Genomic DNA, 22,500 nt, shown 5'->3' on the forward strand with positions numbered 1-22,500 from the left:
TTTTGCTGCCTGTGATCGTCGAGGTTTTGCCGACTCTGCATACTACATCACTGGCTTTGTGAGTAGGGGATGGGACAAGAGAGTGGGGAGTGGTAGGGAGGAGCCAGACATGCACACACAGACGCCTGCGTTACGTGCCAGTCTCCAAACTCTCCTTAGCTTTCCTTAGAGGACTGGTGAAGGACTAACAGGGAGGGCACGGTGCTAGGGTTGGTTTGGGTTGGTACGTTACGCACCTCTCCACCTGGGACAGGGTCACCTCCTCACCCTTTGACCCCTTCTGAGGTCGACTCCTCCTCCATCTCCTCTCTCCTTCTTTAGGTTCCACACAGAGATGAGAATACTATCTCTGTGATCTCTCTCTATATATCTACTGTATATCTCAGTCTCTCTCTATACATATATATACATATAGAGAGACTGAGATATACATAGAGAGAGATCACAGAGATAGTGAACATATTCTCATCTCTGTGAGATATATATATATATATGTAGAGAGTTTGGCAATGTTAACTCATGTTTCCCATGCCAATAACGCCCCTTGAATTGAATTGAGAGAGAGAGAGAGGTATAGAGATCACACATACATATACATATATATATATGTGTGTGTGTGATCTCTCTCTCTCTCTCTCTCTCTCTCTCTCTCTCTCTCCCTCTCTCTCTCTCCCTCTCTCTCTCTCCCTCTCTCTCTCTCCCTCTCCCTCTCCCTCTCCCTCTCCCTCTCCCTCTCCCTCTCCCTCTCCCTCTCCCAAAGGAAGTGAAGTAGATAATATTCAAAAGTGAAATAAACAATAAAAATGATCTCTATATTTCTCTACAGTATATCTCAATATCTCTCTCCACAGTATATCTCTATATCTCTCTACAGTACATCTCTATATCTCTACAGTATATCTCTATCTCTCTCTCTACAGTATATCTCTATCTCTCTCTCTACAGTATATCTCTATATCTCTCTCTACAGTACATCTCTATATCTCTCTCTACAGTACATCTCTATATCTCTCTCTACAGTATATCTCTATATCTCTCTACAGTATATCTCTATATCTCTCTCTACAGTATATCTCTATCTCTCTCTCTACAGTATATCTCTATATCTCTCTCTACAGTATATCTCTATACCTCTATATCTTTCTCTACAGTATATCTCTATATCTCTCTCTACAGTACATCTCTATATCTCTCTCTACAGTATATCTCTATATCTCTCTACAGTACATCTCTATATCTCTCTCTACAGTACATCTCTATATCTCTCTCTACAGTATATCTCTATATCTCTCTCTACAGTACATCTCTATATCTCTCTCTACAGTACATCTCTATATCTCTCTCTACAGTATATCTCTATATCTCTCTCTACAGTATATCTCTATATCTCTCTCTACAGTATATCTCTATATCTCTCTCTACAGTATATCTCTATACCTCTATATCTTTCTCTACAGTATATCTCTATATCTCTCTCTACAGTACATCTCTATATCTCTCTACAGTATATCTCTATATCTCTCTCTGCAGTACATCTCTATATCTCTCTCTACAGTACATCTCTATATCTCTCTCTACAGTACATCTCTATATCTCTCTCTACAGTACATCTCTATATCTCTCTCTACAGTATATCAATTCAATTCAATTCAAGGGCTGTATTGGCATGGGAAACATGTGTTAACATTGCCAAAGCAAGTGAGGTAGATAATATATAAAGTGAAATAAACAATACAAATTAACAGTAAACAAGCATATACAAGCAGAGACAGTCTAGGAACAGAAGAGTCTAGAAAATGAACAATTATGGATGTCAACAAAAGCAAATGTTAGTCATATCGCTACGCTACAAACAACAGAATGCAGTGAAAATATATGAAGACAAATAAACGAGGAACTTACAGTGTTTGCACTGACCTTTGAACTCTGCACAAACAGACAGAAGCAGAAACACAAACGCACGGAGAGGATGAGAAAGAACAGAGATAACATAAAGAACAGAGATAACAGAAAGAACAGAGATAACAGAGAAAGAACAGAGATAACAGAGAAAGAACAGAGATAACAGAAAAGAACAGAGATAACAGAAGAAAGAACAGAGATAACAGAGAAAGAACAGAGATAACAGAAAAGAACAGAGATAACAGAGAAAGAACAGAGATAACAGAGAAAGAACAGAGTACAGATAACAGAGAAAGAAAGAAGAAAACCATTATGATTAATTAAAACAATGAGCAGAACTTAGAAAATCAAGTTAGAATACTTTAGTTTGATTGAGAACTCAATGTTATAAAGTTTAAGTCAAAATAATTAAAAGTTATTAAAGATATAAACCAATGTAGTATTGTTGTTGAATATAATGAACAAAAGGAGCCAGAGAGGAAGTAGCACTATCAGGTGTTAAACTGAATATATATTCATAACAAGAGGCACCAGAGAGGAAATAGCACTATCAGGTGTTAAACTGAATATATATTCATAACAAAATGAGCCAGAGAGGAAGTAGCACTATCAGGTGTTAAACTGAATATATATTCATAACAAGAGGAGCCAGAGGAAGTAGCACTATCAGGTGTTAAACTGAATATATATTCATAACAAGAGGAGCCAGAGGAAGTAGCACTATCAGGTGTTAAACTGAATATATATTCATAACAAGAGGAGCCAGAGGAAATAGCACTATCAGGTGTTAAACTGAATATATATTCATAACAAGAGGAGAGAGAGGAAGTAGCACTATCAGGTGTTAAACTGAATATATATTCATAACAAGAGGAGCCAGAGAGAGGAAGTAGCACTATCAGGTGTTAAACTGAATATATATTCATAACAAAATGAGCCAGAGAGGAAGTAGCACTATCAGGTGTTAAACTGAATATATATTCATAACAAAATGAGCCCAGAGAGGAAGTAGCACTATCAGGTGTTAAACTGAATATATATTCATAACAAGAGGCCAGAGAGGAAGTAGCACTATCAGGTGTTAAACTGAATATATATTCATAACAAGAGGCACCAGAGAGAGGAAGTAGCACTATCCAGGTGTTAAACTGAATATATATTCATAACAAGGAAGTAGCACTATCAGGTGTTAAACTGAATATATATTCATAACAAGGAAAGTAGCACTATCAGGTGTTAAAATGAATATATATTCATAACAAGAGGAGCCAGAGAGGAAGTAGCACTATCAGGTGTTAAACTGAATATATTTCATAACAAAATGAGCCAGAGAGGAAGTAGCACTATCAGGTGTTAAACTGAATATATATTCATAACAAGAGGCACCAGAGAGAGGAAATGGCACTATCAGGTGTTAAACTGAATATATATTCATAACAAGAGGAGCCAGAGAGGAAGTAGCACTATCAGGTGTTAAATGATGATACAGTAACCACTCGATGATACAGTAACCACAGTAACCACTAGATGATACAGTAACCACAGTAACCCTAGAGGGTACAGTAACCACAAGATGATACAGTAACCACAGTAACCACTAGATGATGCAGTAACCACAGTAACCACTAGATTATACAGTAACCACAGTAACCCCTAGATGATACAGTAAACACAGTAACCCCTAGAGGTACAGTAACCACAAGATGATACAGTAACCACAGTAACCACTAGATGATGCAGTAACCACAGTAACCACTAGATGATACAGTAACCACTAGATGATACATTAACCACAGTAACCACTAGATGATACAGTAACCACAGTAACCACTAGATGATACAGTAACCACAGTAACCACTAGATGATACAGTAACCAGTAACCACTAGATGATATAGTAACCACAGTAACCACTAGATGATATAACCACTAGATGATACAGTAACCACAGTAACCACTAGATGATATAGTAACCACAGTAACCACTAGATGATACAGTAACCACAGTAACCACTAGATGATATAGTAACCACAGTAACCACTAGATGATATAGTAACCACAGTAACCACTAGATGATACAGTAACCACAGTAACCACTAGATGATACAGTAACAACAGTAACCACTAGATGATACAGTAACCACAGTAACCACTAGATGATATAGTAACCACAGTAACCACTAGATGATATAGTAACCACAGTAACCACTAGATGATACAGTAACCACAGTAACCACTAGATGATATAGTAACCACAGTAACCACTAGATGATATAGTAACCACAGTAACCACTAGATGATACATTAACCACAGTAACCACTAGATGATATAGTAGCCACAGTAACCACTAGATGATACAGTAACCACAGTAACCACTAGATGATACAGTAACCACAGTAACCACTAGATGATACAGTAACCACAGTAACCACTAGATGATACATTAACCACAGTAACCACTAGATGATGCAGTAACCACTAGATGATACAGTAACCACAGTAACCACTAGATGATGCAGTAACCACAGTAACCACTAGATGATGCAGTAACCACTAGATGATGCAGTAACCACTAGATGATACAGTAACCACAGTAACCACTAGATGATACCACTAGATGATGCAGTAACCACTAGATGATACAGTAACCACAGTAACCACTAGATGATATAGTAACCACAGTAACCACTAGATAATGCAGTAACCACAGTAACCACTAGATGATGCAGTAACCACAGTAACCACTAGATGATGCAGTAACCACAGTAACCACTAGATGATGCAGTAACCACAGTAACCACTAGATGATGCAGTAACCACTAGATGATACAGTAACCACAGTAACCACTAGATGATGCAGTAACCACTAGATGATGCAGTAACCACTAGATGATACAGTAACCACAGTAACCACTAGATGATACAGTAACCACAGTAACCACTAGATGATGCAGTAACCACTAGATGATACAGTAACCACAGTAACCACTAGATGATATAGTAACCACAGTAACCACTAGATGATACAGTAACCACAGTAACCACTAGATGATGCAGTAACCACTAGATGATACAGTAACCACAGTAACCACTAGATGATGCAGTAACCACTAGATGATACAGTAACCACAGTAAGCACTAGATGATACAGTAACCACAGTAACCACTAGATGATACAGTAACCACAGTAACCACTAGATGATATAGTAACCACAGTAACCACTAGATGATATAGTAACCACAGTAACCACTAGATGATACAGTAACCACAGTAACCACTAGATGATATAGTAACCACAGTAACCACTAGATGATATAGTAACCACAGTAACCACTAGATGATGCAGTAACCACAGTAACCACTAGATGATACAGTAACCACAGTAACCACTAGATGATACAGTAACCACAGTAACCACTAGATGATACATTAACCACAGTAACCACTAGATGATATAGTAACCACAGTAACCACTAGATGATATAGTAACCACAGTAACCACTAGATGATACAGTAACCAGAGTAACCACTAGATGAATCAGTAACCACAGTAACCACTAGATGATACATTAACCACAGTAACCACTAGATGATATAGTAACCACAGTAACCACTAGATGATACAGTAACCACAGTAACCACTAGATGATGCAGTAACCACTAGATGATACAGTAACCACAGTAACCACTAGATGATATAGTAACCACAGTAACCACTAGATGATACAGTAACCACTAGATGATACAGTAACCACAGTAACCACTAGATGATGCAGTAACCACTAGATGATACAGTAACCACAGTAACCACTAGATGATATAGTAACCACAGTAACCACTAGATGATGCAGTAACCACTAGATGATACAGTAACCACAGTAACCACTAGATGATGCAGTAACCACTAGATGATGCAGTAACCACAGTAACCACTAGATGATATAGTAACCACAGTAACCACTAGATGATGCAGTAACCACTAGATGATACAGTAACCACAGTAACCACTAGATGATACAGTAACCACAGTAACCACTAGATGATACAGTAACCACAGTAACCACTAGATGATATAGTAACCACAGTAACCACTAGATGATATAGTAACCACAGTAACCACTAGATGATACAGTAACCACAGTGGCCGTTTGGCGCTGAGTGGCCGTCATGCGCTGAGTGGCCGTTAGGCGCTGCGTGGCCACTAGGCGCTGAGTGGCCGTCAGGCGCTGCGTGGCTGTTTGGCGCTGAGTGGCCGTTAGGCGCTGCGTGGCTGTTTGGGGCTGAGTGGCAGTCAGGCGCTGCGTGGCCGTTAGGCGCTGAGTGGCCGTTTGGCGCTGAGTGGCCGTTAGGCGCTGCGTGGCTGTTTGGCGCTGAGTGGCCGTTAGGCGCTGCGTGGCTGTTTGGCGCTGAGTGGCCGTTAGGCGCTGAGTGGCCGTTAGGCGCTGAGTGGCCGTTAGGCGCTGGCTGAGTGGCCGTTAGGCGCTGAGTGGCCGTTAGGCGCTGAGTGGCCGTTAGGCGCTGAGTGGCCGTTAGGCGCTGAGTGGCCGTTAGGCGCTGCGTGGCCGTCAGGCGCTGCGTGGCCACTAGGCGCTGAGTGGCTGTTAGCTCCACACTCACTATAGGAGGTATGCATTTTTGTTTAAAAGTCACTGCAAAAGATGCACACAATCTGCCTACACCTCTACACCTCTACACAAACCTGATCAAACATTACGCTTTTCTTTCAGGAACAGTCACGGCCCAGTTCTAACACCTCCAAATCACACAGCGAATGAGGGCGTTGTTGTTCCCATAAAAGGGGAATGGAGGGTGTTTTCCAGGCAGGAATGTAATGCTCGTTCACAAGCGCACACATATAGTTCTGATTTATCAATGAAAACATGCGTATATGTTGCGTACGCAAATCCTAGAATCTTCACGTACGCCAGAATTTACAGAGAAATGTATGCACGTTTGATAAATGAGGCCCCAGGTCTGATCAACATGAGTCGTCCTGCAGTTTCCCTCCCCACCAAAAGGGGGCAGCAGTGAGCCACACTTACAGAGGGGGAGGTGGCAGCAGAGAGTAGAGGAAGGATTCCTCCACAGGCAATAATGATGTTGTCCACCATCTGAGAGATGAGATGAATGGTGTTGTGGACAAAGATGATGTTCTCATTGCTGTTCACAAAGTCCATCACTGACTTGGTCGAATGGCTGGAGAGAGGAGAGGGAGAGGGAGAGGAGAGGAGAGGAGAGGAGAGGAGAGGAGAGGAGAGGAGAGGAGAGGAGAGGAGAGGAGAGGAGAGGGAGGAGAGGAGAGGAGAGGAGAGGAGAGGAGAGGAGGAAGAGGAGAGAGGAGAGGGAGGATAGGGGGAAGAGGAGAGGGAGAGGGAGAGGAGAGGAGGAGAGGGAGAGGGAGAGGAGAGGGAGAGGGAGAGGAGGAGAGAGGAGAGGAGAGGAGAGGAGAGGGAGAGGAGAGGAGAGGGAGAGGAGAGAGAGGAGAGAGAGAGGAGAGGGAGAGAGGAGAGGAGAGGAGAGGAGAGGAGAGGAGAGGAGAGGAGAGGAGAGGAGAGAGAGGAGAGGAGAGAGGAGAGGAGAGAGGAGAGGGAGAGGGGGGGAGGGAGAGGAGAGGGAGGATAGGGGGGAAGAGGAGAGAGAGAGGGAGAGGAGAGGAGGGAGAGGGAGAGGGAGAGGAGAGGAGAGGGAGAGGAGAGGAGAGGAGAGGAGAGGGAGGAGGAGGAGAGGAGAGGAGAGGAGGGAGAGGAGAGGAGAGGAGAGGAGAGGAGAGGGAGGATAGGGGGAAGAGGAGAGGGAGAGGGGGAAGAGGAGAGGGGGAGGGAGAGGGAGAGGAGGGAGAGGGAGAGGGAGAGGAGAGGGAGGAGAGGAGAGGGAGGAGAGAGAGGGGAGAGAGAGGAGAGGAGAGAGGAGAGGGGAGAAAGGAAAGGAAAGGAGAGGAGAGGAGAGAGGGGTTAATAATACACTATTTTACACCAGGGGACGATACGCCTCCAGGTAATTGTCTGTGTCATTGTCTGCACCTGCTAGTCATTCTGACACCATTCCTTATATCCTGGATTCCACAGAATAACTACAAACACTTTCATTGAGCTGCCATCATTCCCTCTGAAAGACTGACTGCTGAGAATATATTTTGTAAATGTAATTCGTTATTCATTTCATGTATCTTGATCTGACCTACTGTATATACGTTACGTAGATATGTATTGACTACGTGGAGTGAGTAAATAATATTTTTAATTTTCACTACATTTTTTATGGACTATTGTGTGTAGTTTGGTAAAAAATAATAATATTTGAAACATTTTCAATTCAGGCTGAAAAATGTGGAATAAGTTTCCCCCCCAATCAATCTACAAACAACACCCCATATTGACATCACAACACCCCGTACTGACATCACAACACCCCATACTGACATCACAATACCCCGTACTGACATCACAATACCCCATACTGACATCACAACACCCCATACTGACATCACAACACCCCATACTGACATCACAACACCCCGTACTGACATCACAATACCCCATACTGACATCACAATACCCCATACTGACATCACAACACCCCATACTGACATCACAATACCCCATACTGACATCACAATACCCCATACTGACATCACAACACCCCATACTGACATCACAATACCCCATAAAAATAACAAAAAACATGTTTTTAGACATTTTAGTGAATTGACAAAAAAATCTAAAACTGAAATATCACATTTATATAAGTATTCAGACCCTTTACTCAGTACTTTGTTGAAGCACTTTTGGCAGCGATTACAGCCTCGAGTCTTCTCGGGTCTTCTCGGGTCTTCTCGAGTCTTCTCGGGTCTTCTCGAGTCTTCTCGGGTCTTCTCGAGTCTTCTCGGGTCTTCTCGGGTCTTCTCGAGTCTTCTCGGGTCTTCTCGGGTCTTCTCGAGTCTTCTCGGGTCTTCTCGAGTCTTCTCGGTCTTCTCGTCTTCTCGGGTCTTCTCGAGTCTTCTCGAGTCTTCTCGGGTCTTCTCGGGTCTTCTCGGGTCTTCTCGGGTCTTCTCGAGTCTTCTCGGGTCTTCTCGGGTCTTCTCGGGTCTTCTCGGGTCTTCTCGGGTCTTCTCGAGTCTTCTCGAGTCTTCTCGAGTCTTCTCGGGTCTTCTCGAGTCTTCTCGAGTCTTCTCGGGTATGACGCTGATAAAAAGTATTCAGACCCCTTCAATGTAGACATCAACCCTCAGCACACTGCCAAGACAACGCCAGAGTGGCTTCGGGACAAGTCTCTGAATGTCCTTGAGTGGGCCAGCCAGGGCCTGGACTCGAACCCAACATCAACCCTAAGCACACTGCCAAGACAACGCCAGAGTGGCTTCGGGACAAGTCTCTGAATGTCCTTGAGTGGGCCAGCCAGGGCCTGGACTCGAACCCGACATCAACCCTCAGCACACTGCCAAGACAACGCCAGAGTGGCTTCGGGACAAGTCTCTGAATGTCCTTGAGTGGGCCAGCCAGGGCCTGGACTCGAACCCGATCGAATATCTTTATTTTCCACCATAATTTGGAAATAAATTCATTAAAAATCCTACAATGTGTTTTTCTGGATTTTTTTTTCTCATTTTGTCAGTCATAGTTGAAGTGTACGTATGATGAAAATTATAGGCCTCTCATCTTTTTAAGTGGGAGAACTTGCACAATTGGTGGCTGACTAAATACTTTTTTGCCCCACTGTATGTATGTATGTATGTATGTATGTATGTATGTATGTATGTATGTATGTATGTATGTATGTATGTATGTATGTATGTATGTATGTATGTATGTATGTATGTATGTATGTATGTATGTATGTATGTATGTATGTATGTATGTATGTATGTATACACACACACACACATTAATATATACACAGACATATATATATATATATACACACACACATACATATACACACATATCCACACATATATAAGACCCCTTAATTTTTTTCAAAGATTTTACTAATTTACAGTTCATATAAGGAAATCAGTCAATGTAAATTCACTGATTAGGCCCTAATCTATGGATTTAACATGACTGACAGCCCTGGGTGGGCCTGGGAGGGCATAGGCTCACCCACTTGGGAGCCAGGTCTACCTACTGGAGAGTGAGGCCCAGCCAATCAGAATGTGTTTTTCCCCACAAAAAGCCTTTATTACAGACATAAATACTCCTCAGTTTCATCAGCTGAGGCCAGCTAAACAGACAGACAATCCCGCAGGTGAAGAAATCAGATGTGGAGGTCCTGGACTGGCGTGGTTACACGTGGTCTGTGGTTGTGAGGCCGGTAGAACGTACTGACAAATTCTCTAAAACAAAGTTGGAGGCGGCTTATGGTAGAGAAATGAACATTATATTATCTGGCAACAGCTCAAGTGGACATTCCTGCAGTCAGTATGCCAATTGATCCCTCAAAACAAGAGAAATCTGTGGCATTGTGTTGCATAATTAAACTAACCATTTTAGAGTGGCCTTTTATTGTCCCAGCACAAGGTGCAGCTGTGTAATCACGCTGTTTATTCAGCACACCTGTCAGGTGGATGGATTATCTCGAGACAAATGAGAAATGCTCACTAACAGGGACGTAAACAAACAGTCCGACCACCCTCACCTCCTCCACACGTGCACGTCGGTCTCCAGGGCGAACAGCAGGTCTGTGAGGAGGCGCTGATGCATGGGCGACCACTTAAACTCTGGGATACGGAACATGGTGGTGCGAGGCCCGGGGCTGAACTGGCGTCGCTGCTCCTCCGTCATGGGTTCTGTCATCATCCCTCTAAAGGCCAGGTCCACACGCAGGTCACGCTCTGACTGGGTCGCCGGATGACCACGGAGTGCCTGTTGGGGGAAGTAGAGAGACAGGTCACGCTCTGACTGGGTCGCCGTACGACCGTGAAGCACCTAGGGAGGAGGGTAAAGGAGTGGTGGTAAACTATCAACTGGTAAACTAGAAATAATAACAGCTGAATTGGTTAACTACAATTGCTAGCCTAACAACAATATCTTCAGCAAAAAGCTAATCGGCTAAGCTAAATAGCTAGGTGTCTCTCAAACTGGATCACTGTGGAGGGAAACAATACATGAGCTTAAAAACATCAGTCAAAACAACCTGAATATTGAAAATAAAACAGCTACAGAAGCTAAGCTAACAACTATAACTAAGTTAGCTGTTATTTGTTAGTTTGAAGGTATCATGATTGTTTGGGATCTATTTACTGCAACTGGTGTTAGCCAGCTGTGTTAGCCAGCTGTGTTAGCCAACAGTGTTAGCCAGCTTTGTTAGCCAGCTGTGTTAGCAAACAGTGTTAGCCAGCTGTGTTAGCCAGCTGTGTTAGCCAACAGTGTTAGCCAACAGTGTTAGCCAGCTGTGTTAGCCAACAGTGTTAGCCAGCTGTGTTAGCCAGCTGTGTTAGCCAACAGTGTTAGCCAGCTGTGTAGCCAACAGTGTTAGCCAGCTGTGTTAGCCAACAGTGTTAGCCAGCTATGTTAGCCAACAGTGTTAGCCAGCTGTGTAAACATTATCTTAGGTCAGTCTCAGTTATTGAAGACATGGCTAAGTACAGTAGCAATTGAAGGAGCAGAGTTATCTCACTTGGTTTAAAACATTATATATATATATATATATTTTTTAATATATATATTTTTTAAACATTTATTTCACTTGGCAAGTCAGTTAAGATCAAATTCTTGTTTACAATGACGCCCTACATTTGGGGTAAGATATTTCTGTCACCCACCTGAGTAGTAGCGGTTGTCTGTATCTTCTCCATCTCTTTCTCCTTCCCATCATCAGACCTTTCAGTATCAGATGTGGTGCTAGCCGCGTCACCTCCAGCCTTACCCCCCGCCACCTCTCCATCTGCCCCAGACGGGAACTCTACCTCTGGGTAGCCCTGGAACTCAGCTGCCTGGCTCTCTCTCTGGGCGATGGAGCTGATGTTAGCCAGGGGTCTCTGGATATTGAAGGGCCCGTCTTCGGGGAGCCCTCCGTGGGCTTGGCTCAGGTCTGAGCCTCCGCATGAGGTCATGTGGGCCAGAAGACTCAGGTCATCGCTGGGGCAGGTGGAGGAGTGGACGGGGCCTGAGGAGAGGGGCTGGTCCGGGCTGGGAAGGACCAGGGGGCCTGAGGAGAGGGGCTGGTCCGGGCTGGGAAGGACCAGGGGTTCTGTGGAAGCCAGCGCTGGAAGAAGCTTCTCATCAACCTTAAAAAGATAAGATAGAAAGACAATTCAGCAAGTCTCTCCAAGACTCCAATCCTGTTCCTGGAGAGATACCCCCCTGTAGGTTTTAACTCCAACCCTGTTCCTGGAGAGATACCCTCCTGTAGGTTTTAACTCCAACCCTGTTCCTGGAGAGAAACCCTCCTGTAGGTTTTAACACCAACCCTGTTCCTGGAGAGATACCCTCCTGTAGGTTTTAACTCCAACCCTGTTCCTGGAGAGATACCCTCCTGTAGGTTTTAACTTCAACCCTGTTCCTGGAGAGATACCCTCCTGTAGGTTTTCACTCCAACCATGTTCCTGGAGAGATACCCTCCTGTAGGTTTTAATTCAAGACTAACAATGCCTGGTGCTTATTTATTAATTAAAATATTGTAACAATGTATGGTGCATATTTATTAATTAAAAGACTGTACCAATGCCTGGTGCTCATTTATCAATTAAAAGACTGCAGCAATATAATTTATTAATAAATCTGCAGTGTTTCGACCCCATTTCAGTGTTCTTCAAATCCATTAATAACATAATATGAATATTATAATATTAACATAATATTCCTACAACAAAACCACATCTTTAACCTCTACCTTGCTGAAGAGGAATCCTCTGTTGTTCGGGACGCTGTCCTTCTCGTCAGTGAGGGTGATGAGCGGACCCATGTTCCCATCATCCTCCATGGCGTCAGGCCCCGCCTCCGCCCCCGTGACCACCGTGTCATCTTTAGGCACCAGGTTACTGTGGTTGCCATTCAGCTTCCGCACCACAACACAGTAGGCACTGTCCAACAGGGAGTCTACCTCCACCAGGGGCCCGTTCCCCATCCTTCCTCCTCCTATCCCTCCTCCACCCAGTCCCTCCATCCTTCCTCCCCCAATCCCTCCTCCACCCAGTCCCTCCATCCTTCCTCCTCCAATCCCTCCTATCCCTCCTCCACCCAGTCCCTCCATCCTTCCTCCTCCAATCCCTCCTATCCCTCCTCCACCCAGTCCCTCCATCCTTCCTCCTCCAATCCCTCCTCCACCAAGTCCCTCCATCCTTCCTCCTCCAATCCCTCCTATCCCTCCTCCACCCAGTCCCCCCATCCTTCCTCCTCCAATCCCTCCTATCCCTCCTCCACCCAGTCCCTCCATTCTCCCTCCTCCTATCCCTCCTCCACCCAGTCCCTCCATTCTCCCTCCTCCTATCTCTCTTCCACCCAGTCCCCCCATCCCTCCTCTTCCCACCGTCCCTTCCGGGGATAGATCCAGGTCATCTAATTTGACCTCCGTAGCCTCCACTTTCTCCGCCTTGATATCCACCAGGAGGTCATGAACTTCGGCCCTTTCCCCTGACCCCTGTTCCCCAGGGGTCAACGCCTCCCCGTTGGGTCCTTTCGTCTCCACCCCTCCCTCAGCGAGCAGGTTCCTGGAATCCACTCCTCCTCCCTCTCCGTACTCGGCCTCGCTTTCTGGGGTCTGCGTCTGTGAGTGGTCGTCCAGCTCGCGGATCTCCAGGTCGCCGTTGACGACGGGGGCGGGCGTGGCCGAGAGGCCGGAGATGGTGGAGACGGAACCTTTCTTTCCCTTCTTGATGTTCTCCTCCTCCTGTCGCTGGTACTCCTCGTACATCTTAGCCAGGTACTCCTTATGGGCCTCGTATGTTACCTATGGAAGAGACATGATCAATAACTAATAATCAATAACATCTTAGCCAGAGTTAGCGCAAATTCTGAATTGAATTGAATTCAAACAATGAATTTGAATTACATTTTAATTGGCCACCCCCCCTCAGGAAGCATCATTTGAATTGGCCACCCCCCCCCCCAGGAAGCATCATTTGAATTGGCCACCCCCTCAGGAAGCATCATTTTAATTGGCCACCCCCTCAGGAAGCATCATTTGAATTGGCCACCCCCCTCAGGAAGCATCATTTGAATTGGCCACCCGCCCTCAGGAAGCATCATTTGAATTGGCCACCCCCCTCAGGAAGCATCATTTGAATTGGCCACCCCCTCAGGAAGCATCATTTGAATTGGCCACCCCCCTCAGGAAGCATCATTTGAATTGGCCACCCCCCCCTCAGGCGCATCAGGAAGCATCATTTGAATTGGCCACCCCCCCTCAGGAAGCATCATTTGAATTGGCCACCCCCTCAGGAAGCATCATTTGAATTGGCCACCCCCTCAGGAAGCATCATTTGAATTGGCCACCCCCTCAGGAAGCATCATTTGAATTGGCCACCCCCTCAGGAAGCATCATTTGAATTGGCCACCCCCCTCAGGAAGCATCATTTGAATTGGCCACCCCCCTCAGGAAGCATCATTTGAATTGGCCACCCCCTCAGGAAGCATCATTTGAATTGGCCACCCCCTCAGGAAGCATCATTTGAATTGGCCACCCCCCTCAGGAAGCATCATTTGAATTGGCCACCCCCCTCAGGAAGCATCATTTGAATTGGCCACCCCCCCTCAGGAAGCATCATTTGAATTGGCCACCCCCCCCTCCAGGAAGCAGTCATTTGATTGAACAAATCTTTTATCAAAAGGAAGACATCATTTCAAATAATTGGCCACCCCTCAAAGATGTCAAACAGACATTGTTCATACAGCAGTGTTTGATCTAATGCATTCTGGGAAATTTCTTCTGATGTTTAAAAACATATAAGAGGATTATGAATTATTAGAGACAACCCACAACATGATTTTATAATTTTCCAAATACTTTTAGGAGAATGAGTTTTAAAAATCTAAATGTTTCATCATTACATTATGTTACATTATGCTACATTATGTTACATTATGCTACATTATGCTACATTATGCATTATGATACATTATGTTACATTATGCTACATTATGTTACATTATGCTACAGATACCATTTGCTAATTATATTACATGGTATGGAACAATAATATAAAATGTCTATGTAAAATGAGACATTTTCCTTTCAGCATTTTGAATCTAATGCATTCCTTCAATGGGAAATTTCCATTTTTCATTTGATTTTATCCAAACATATAAGGGCATTATCTTAAGATATTAGAGACAACCCACAACATGATTTCCTCAAAGTATCAGCAAATTCAGAGCTTTTTAAAAATCATTTGTTCTCAGGGGGTATGTGGGATTATTTAAGATACTGTTTGAAGAGATCATTTCATTATGTTTTTCAGAAGATGGGCTAACTCTGCCATTCTGCTACATTATGTTACTATTAGCCAGGACAATGAAGAGCTTGGCCTGGGCTGCATTATGTTTACAGGTAGGAGGGCCAAGAGACTAAAGAAGAGCTTGGCCTGGGCTGCCATCCTTTAGGTAAGGAATGAGACATTTGAATTTGGCCTGGGCTGCATTTTATAGAATGGGAGGGCCAAGAGACCTTCAATTACATTTCCATGTTAGTCATTTAGCTTTTAGGGCCAAGAACGACTTACAATTAGGGCATTCATCTTAAGATAGCTGGGAGGGCGAGACCAGAGAGCTACGTTTCCTCAAAGTATCAGCAAATTCAGAGCTTTTCATTTGTTCTCAGGGAGGGCCAAGAGACTGTGGGATTTTTGGGATGCCCTCCTTTAAGAGGGCCAAGTTTGAAGAGAAGAGCTTTCCTGGGCTGCCCTCCTTTAGAGGTGGGAGGGCCAAGAGACCAGAGAAGAGCTTGGTCTGGGCTGCCCTCCTTTAAGATTGGGAGGGCCAGAGACCAAGAAGAGCTTGGCCTGGGCTGCCCTCCTTTAGAGGTGGGAGGGCCAAGAGACCAAAGAAGAGCTTGGCCTGGGCTGCCCTCCTTTAGAGGTGGGAGGGCCAAGAGACCAGAGAAGAGCTTGGCCTGGGCTGCCCTCCTTTAGAGGTGGGAGGGCCAAGAGACCAGAGAAGAGCTTGGCCTGGGCTGCCCTCCTTTAGATGTGGGAGGACCAAGATACCAGAGGAGTGCTTGGTTTGGGGTGTAGAGTTTGATCAGAGCCTGAATGTAGGGAGGGGCAGTTCCTCTTGCTGTTCTGTAGGTAACACCATGGTCTAGTAGTGGATGGGTTGGGGTGTAGGGTTTGACCAGAGCCTGAAGGTAAGGAGGGGCAGTTCCTCTAGCTGTTCTGTAGGTAACACCATGGTCTAGAAGTGGATGGGTTGGGGTGTAGGGTTAGAACAGAGCCTGAAGGTAGGGAGGGGCAGTTCCTCTAGCTGTTCTGTAGGTAACACCATGGTCTAGTAGTGGATGGGTTGGGGTGTAGGGTTGTAGCAGAGCCTGAAGGTAGGGAGGGGCAGTTCCTCTTGCTGTTCTGTAGGTAACACCATGGTCTGGAGTGGATGTGAGCTTCAACTGGAAGCCAGTGGAGTGTGAAGAGGAGCAGAGTGACATGGGAGAACTTGGGAAAGTTAAACACCAGGCGGGCTGCATCGTTCTGGATAAGTTGCAGGGAATGTTTGATGGCACAACCCGGGGAACCGAGTTGCAGTAGACGACAAGCGTGCCTGGACAAAGACCTGCGCCACTTCCTGCCTGAGGAAAGGTCTATGGATGCAGGAGCGAGTCACTGCTGACGTTGGCAGAGAATGACAGGATGTTTGTGTCCAGGGTCATGTCCAGGGTCATGTCCAGGGTCATGTCCAGGGTCATGCCAAGGTTCTTTGCACTCTGGGAGGGGGTACCATGGAGTTTTAAATATATATTTATATTTAGGGGGCAGCTTTAACATTGTAGATAGATGGTGTGTTCTATCAATGTCATTATTTTCATCATTTTCAATCCCCCATATATATATATTTACTTTTATTTTTTTAAACTCTACCTCACCTCCACTAACTGGAGTAAACTAACAATCAAAAAATACATAGGCTTCTATTCACAGTTTATATATGCAATACCTTTTACATGAGTTCTCTCTTTATTTTCTAATCCTACCCTTCAGTTATCCTCAACCCCTCCCATCGTGTCTCTAAAACTTTTCCAGACTTCTACTTGCCAAATATATATTTTTAACTGTACTGTGACGTTTCACAAAAAAGTTCTGAACCTTTCTATTCTCATACGTAGATTCTGAATGACAGATGGATGTACTAAAATATACTATGATTTTATTGATTGACTGACCATTCATTACTAGTCACTCAGCAGCGCTATTTGCAAAGATGATATTAAGTAAATGTTTTCGTCCCAGCTAGTCCTGATCCTGCGATCCAAAACACTAACTACAATACTTATGGGTAAAACAAGTGATTCTGCATCTTCGCAGGTAAATGTTCAAGCTGATTGGCTGTATCCCCCCCCCGCCCCGCCCCCGTATACAGAACATAACATTCTATTGGTTGCAAGAATTTTGTAGAATCATTTAAAATGGAAAAAACTCAAAGTTTTGGAGAGAAAAAAATAAATCTAAGTTTATAAACACTTTGAATCAGCACATCAAACATCTCCTCACAGCTACTTTGCAACCTGTATGGTACAGCTGTCAATATGCTGGTCTTTAAATTAAACTGGTATACTTTTTCTACCGATTTTGTTCTTTTATACAGGGCCGACATAAACGTTCCATCTCCATGTGGAGATTTTTGTGGTAATGCAGCAATCAGTTGCTTGTCATTTGGACAGAACATTTCCATATAATTTTGTTGGCTGCATATGTTACATAACTCCGCCAATCCAATTTACAAAGATTATAACGTTTAAACAAAATAAATCTCCAAAAATATTGTTTATTTTTTTTCAATTACTATATTTGAGTTTATCCATAATATTTGACTGAAATTGCAACCAGCTTTCTATGGCTTGTATTAAAAATAGTGATATTTTTGGAGATTATTTTTAAATAACTGGACATGAGAAGTTGTAGAAGTTGCTATGAGGTCCATCCTCATAGCACTGATAGAAGAGGAGTGGTCCATCCTCATAGCACTGATAGAAGAGGAGAGGTCCATCCTCATAGCACTGATAGTAGAGGAGAGGTCCATCCTCATAGCACTGATAGTAGAGGAGAGGTCCATCCTCATAGCACTGATAGTAGAGGAGAGGTCCATCCTCATAGCAGTGATAGGAGAGACCATGTGAGGATATGACAGAGCTGAGTGATTTGGTCTATAGAGAGAAGAAGAGAGGGACTAGAACCGAGCCCTGGGGGACACCAGTAGTGAGAGTATGTGGTGCAGACACAGATCCTCTCCACATCACCTGGTAGGAGGGGCCTGCCAGGTAGGATGCAATCCAGGAGTGGTGATAGAGCCTGAGAAGCTCAGATCTGAGAGGGTGGAGAGGAGGATCTGATAGAGCCTGAGACACCCAGCCCTGAGAGGGTTGAGAGGAGGATCTGATAGAGCCTGAGTCTCCCAGCCCTGAGAGGGTGGACTGATAGTTTGAGAGTCCAGCCCTGAGAGGGTGGAGAGGATCTGATAGTTCTCCCAGCCCTGAGAGAGTGAGGGAGGAGGATCTGATAGAGACTGAGACACCCAGCCCTGAGAGAGGAGGATCTGATAGAGCCTTCCTGAAACAGAGGATCTGATAGAGCCTGAGACGCCCAGTCCTGAGAGGGTGGACAGGAGGATCTGACAAAGGCAGAGGATAGGATCTAGGAGGATGAGAACAGAGTCAGCTTGTGACAGAGAGGAGAGCAGAGATCTCGGTTCAGTGACTCGTCTTGAAGCCTGACTGATTAGGGTCAAGAAGATCATTCTGAGAGAGAAACGAGAGAGTTGGTCAGAGGACGGAATGCTCGAAGACGGAGTGTTCTGGAAAGAAAACAGAGAAGGGATGTCGTTTTTGAAGTCAGAGGTGTTGAAAGTCGGTTTCTTGAGGAGGGGAGCAACTCGGGACATCTTGATGTCAGAGGGGTTGAGAGTCGGTTTCTTGAGGAGGGGAGCGACTCGGGACATCTTGAAGTCAAGAGGTGTTGAGAGTCGGTTTCTTGAGGAGGGGAGCAACTCGGGACATCTTGATGTCAGAGGGGTTGAGAGTCGGTTTCTTGAGGAGGGGAGCGACTCGGGACATCTTGAAGTCAGAGGGGTTGAGAGTCGGTTTCTTGAGGAGGGGAGCGACTCGGGACATCTTGAAGTCAGAGGGGTTGAGAGTCGGTTTCTTGAGGAGGACAGGACATCTTGAAGTCAGAGGGGTTGAGAGTCGGTTTCTTGAGGAGGGGAGCGACTCGGGACAGTTTGAAGTCAGAGGGGTTGAGTCGGTTTCTTGAGGAGGAGCGACTGGGACAGTTTGAAGTCAGAGGGGTTGAGAGTCGGTTTCTTGAGGAGGGGAGCGACTTTTGAAGTCAGAGGGGTTGAGAGTCGGTTTCTTGAGGAGGGAGCGATCGGGACAGTTTGAAGTCAGAGGGGAGAGTCGGTTTCTTGAGGAGGGAGCCAGTGTCAGAGGGGTTGAGAATCGGTTTCTTGAGGGGAGCGACTCGGGACAGTTTGAAGTCAGAGGGTTGATGGTTTCTTGAGGGAAGCGAGGGACAGTTTGAAGTCAGAGGGTTGAGAGAGGAGGGGATGGAGGAGGAAGTCAGGGGTTGAGAGTCGGTTTCTTGAGGAGGGAGCGGCCGGGACAGTTTGAAGTCAGAGGGGTTGAGAGGATTTCTTGAGGGGAGCGGCTTCCGGGACAGTTCAAGGAGGACTCGGGACAGTTTGGGAAGTCAGAGGGGTTGAGAGTCGGTTTCTTGAGGAGGGGATGGAGGAGGAGGGTTGAGAGGGAGGAGGAGGGACATCTTGAAGTCAGAGGGGTTGAGATGAGAGGGAGGGGTTTGATCAGAGGGGTTGAGGGTTTCTTGAGGAGAAGGGACAGTTGAAGTCAGAGGATGCAGCCAGTGGTCAGGGAGGAGTTGATGAGAGAGGAATAGGAGGAGGGGATGGAGGAGGGAGGAGTTGATGAGGGAAGTGAGGAATAGGGAGGAGGGATGGAGGAGGGAGGAGGGGATGGAGGAGGGAGGAGGGGATGGAGGAGGGGATGGAGAAGGGGATGGAGAAGGGGATGGAGAAGGGAGGAGGGGATGGGAGGGGATGGAGAAGGGAGGAGGGATGGAGGAGGGGATAGAGTAGGGGATGGAGAAGGGAGGAGGAGGAGAAGGGAGGAGGGGATGGAGAAGGATGGAGGAGGGAGGAGTTGATGAGGGAAGTGAGGAATAGGGAGGAGGGATGGAGGAGGGAGGAGAGGGAGTGAGGAATAGGAGGAGGGATGGAGGAGGGAGGAGGGGATGGAGGGAGGAGGGATGGATGGAGGGGATGGAGAAGGGATGGAGGGGATGGAGAAGGGAGGAGGGATGGAGGAGGGGATGGAGGGAGGAGGGGATGGAGGAGGGGATAGAGGAGGGGATGGAGAAGGGAGGAGGGGATGGAGAAGGGAGGAGGGGATGGAGAAGGGAGGAGGGGATGGAGGAGGGAGGAGGGGATGGAGGAGGGATGGAGAAGGGAGGAGGGGATGGAGGAGGGGATGGAGAAGGGAGGAGGGGATGGAGAAGGGAGGAGGGGATGGAGAAGGGAGGAGGGGATGGAGGAGGGAGGAGGGGATGGAGGAGGGGATGGAGTCTAGTGGGCAGGTTGTTGGGCGTTCAGACCCCACTAGTTACAGGATGTCATCTAGAGGAGAGAAAGAGGTCAAGGAGTAGTTCTGTGGGGGGAGGGGGGAGAAAGGAATTTCAAATTCAATTTAAATACTGCTTCCTGTGGGACGTGTCCAATTAAACCCCCCCCCCCCACCCCACACCCACCACCACCCCACACACACACACACACACACACACACACACACAGTGTGTGTTTACCTTGGAGTGAGCGATGGACAACGTATCCACCCAGACCCTCCATCCCCCCCACTCATACTTGATGGCGTGGTAGAGCAGGATCCTGAAGATGTTATAGACCATCTCTGCTATCTTCTGTTCCTCTGGGCTCTTGGGGTTGATGTATCCCAGACTGAACATCCAGTCCTGCCACACCGAACACTGTAACAGACACCTAGAGACAGACATCATCTATCATATTCATACTGTGATCAATAATGTTGTTAGGGTTGACATAACCCAGACTGACAACCTAGAGATGGACAACTTAACATCTCAACTATTCATAGGGTGGGTGTGTGTGGTGTGTGCGTGTGCGTGTGCGTGTGCGTGGTGTGTGTGTGTGGTGTGTGGTGTGTGCGTGTGTGTGTGTGTCCTCACCGTCTGTTCTCTCGGCTGCTGCTGAACAGTTTGATCATGTCAGACAGGAACAGTGTCTTGACCTGCATCAGTTCAGGACTACAGTTCTTCAACAAGGTCGCTACCACCTTCAAAATCACTGAAAGAGAGGGAGGGGGAGGGGAGAGGGGAGGAGAGGGGAGGAGGGAGAGAGGAGAGGAGGGAGAGGAGACGGGGAAGGAGAGAGAGTAGGGAGGGAGGAGAGGGAGGAAGAGGAGAGGGAGGAAGAGGAGAGAATGGAGGAGGGGGGAGAGGGGGGAGAGAGGAGAGGAGGGAGAGGGAGAGGAGGGAGAGGAGGGAGGAGGAGGGAGATGAGAGGAGACGAGGGGGAGGGAGGGGGAGAGGAGAGGGGAGGAAGAGGAGAGAATGGAGGAGGGGGAGAGGGGAGAGAGGAGAGGGAGGAGGGAAAGAGAGAGGAGAAGAGGGAGAGGAGGGAGATAGAGAGGACAGGAGGGAGGGGGGACAGAGAGGAGAAGAGGGAGAGGAGATGAGGGAGGGGAGAGAGAGGGAGAGGAGGGGAGAGGAGGGAGAGAGAGAGAGAGGAGAGGAGGGAGAGGAGAAGAGGGAGGGGGAGGGAGAGGAGAGGAGAAGAGAGAGGGGGAGGGAGAGGAGACGAGGGGTGGGCGAGAGAGAGGAGAGGAGGGAGGAGGAGGGAGATGAGAGGAGACGAGGTAGGGGGAGGGAGGGAGAGGAGGGAGAGGAGACGAGGGATGGGCGATAGAGAGGAGAGGGAGGGAGGGGGGAGAGAGAGGAGAGGAGGGAGAAGGAGGGAGTTGAGAGGAGACGATGGAGTGGGGAGGAGAGGAGGGAGGGAGAGTAGGGAGGAGAGGAGATGAGGGAGGAGAGGAGATGAGGGAGGAGAGGAGAAGAGGGAGGAGGTGGGGAGAGGAGGGAGAGTAGGGAGGAGAGGAGATGAGGGAGAGTAGGGAGGAGAGGAGATGAGGGAGGAGAGGAGAAGAGGGAGGAGGTGGGGAGAGGAGGGAGAGTAGGGAGGAGAGGGGAGAGGAGACAAGGAAGGAGGGGGGAGAGAGGAGAAAAGACAAGGGAGGAAGGAGAGAGAGAGAGGAGGCAGGAGGGAGAGAGAGGAGAGGGAGGAAGATGAGAGAAGGGAGGAGGGGGAGAGGAGGGAGAGAGAGGAGAGAAGGGAGGAGGGGGAGAGGAGGGAGAGAGAGGAGAGGAGGGGGGAGAAGGAGAAGAGGGAGAAGTTGACTAGACTAGTTGATGATGAAG

The 22,500-nt window shown here is 46.6% G+C and overlaps 1 protein-coding gene across 1 annotated transcript in view; it reads right to left on the bottom strand.

Moving 5' to 3' along the window:
- Positions 1-1,898: 1,898 nt before the first annotated feature.
- The window catches only part of LOC124025772 (neurobeachin-like), a gene marked incomplete at both ends in the record, with an annotated part of 75,819 nt that continues 55,217 nt past the window's right edge, over positions 1,899-22,500 (bottom strand). Inside the window, 8 exons of the mRNA XM_046339108.1 lie at positions 1,899-1,926; positions 6,947-7,100; positions 10,539-10,765; positions 11,665-12,129; positions 12,735-13,001; positions 13,371-13,790; positions 20,854-21,046; positions 21,253-21,370. Of these exons, the coding sequence (XP_046195064.1) occupies positions 1,899-1,926; positions 6,947-7,100; positions 10,539-10,765; positions 11,665-12,129; positions 12,735-13,001; positions 13,371-13,790; positions 20,854-21,046; positions 21,253-21,370 (1,872 nt within the window). The remainder of the gene's footprint in view (positions 1,927-6,946; positions 7,101-10,538; positions 10,766-11,664; positions 12,130-12,734; positions 13,002-13,370; positions 13,791-20,853; positions 21,047-21,252; positions 21,371-22,500) is intronic.

This window comes from Oncorhynchus gorbuscha, unplaced genomic scaffold (genome assembly GCF_021184085.1).
Source record: "Oncorhynchus gorbuscha isolate QuinsamMale2020 ecotype Even-year unplaced genomic scaffold, OgorEven_v1.0 Un_scaffold_2442, whole genome shotgun sequence".
Lineage (NCBI taxonomy): Eukaryota > Metazoa > Chordata > Actinopteri > Salmoniformes > Salmonidae > Oncorhynchus > Oncorhynchus gorbuscha.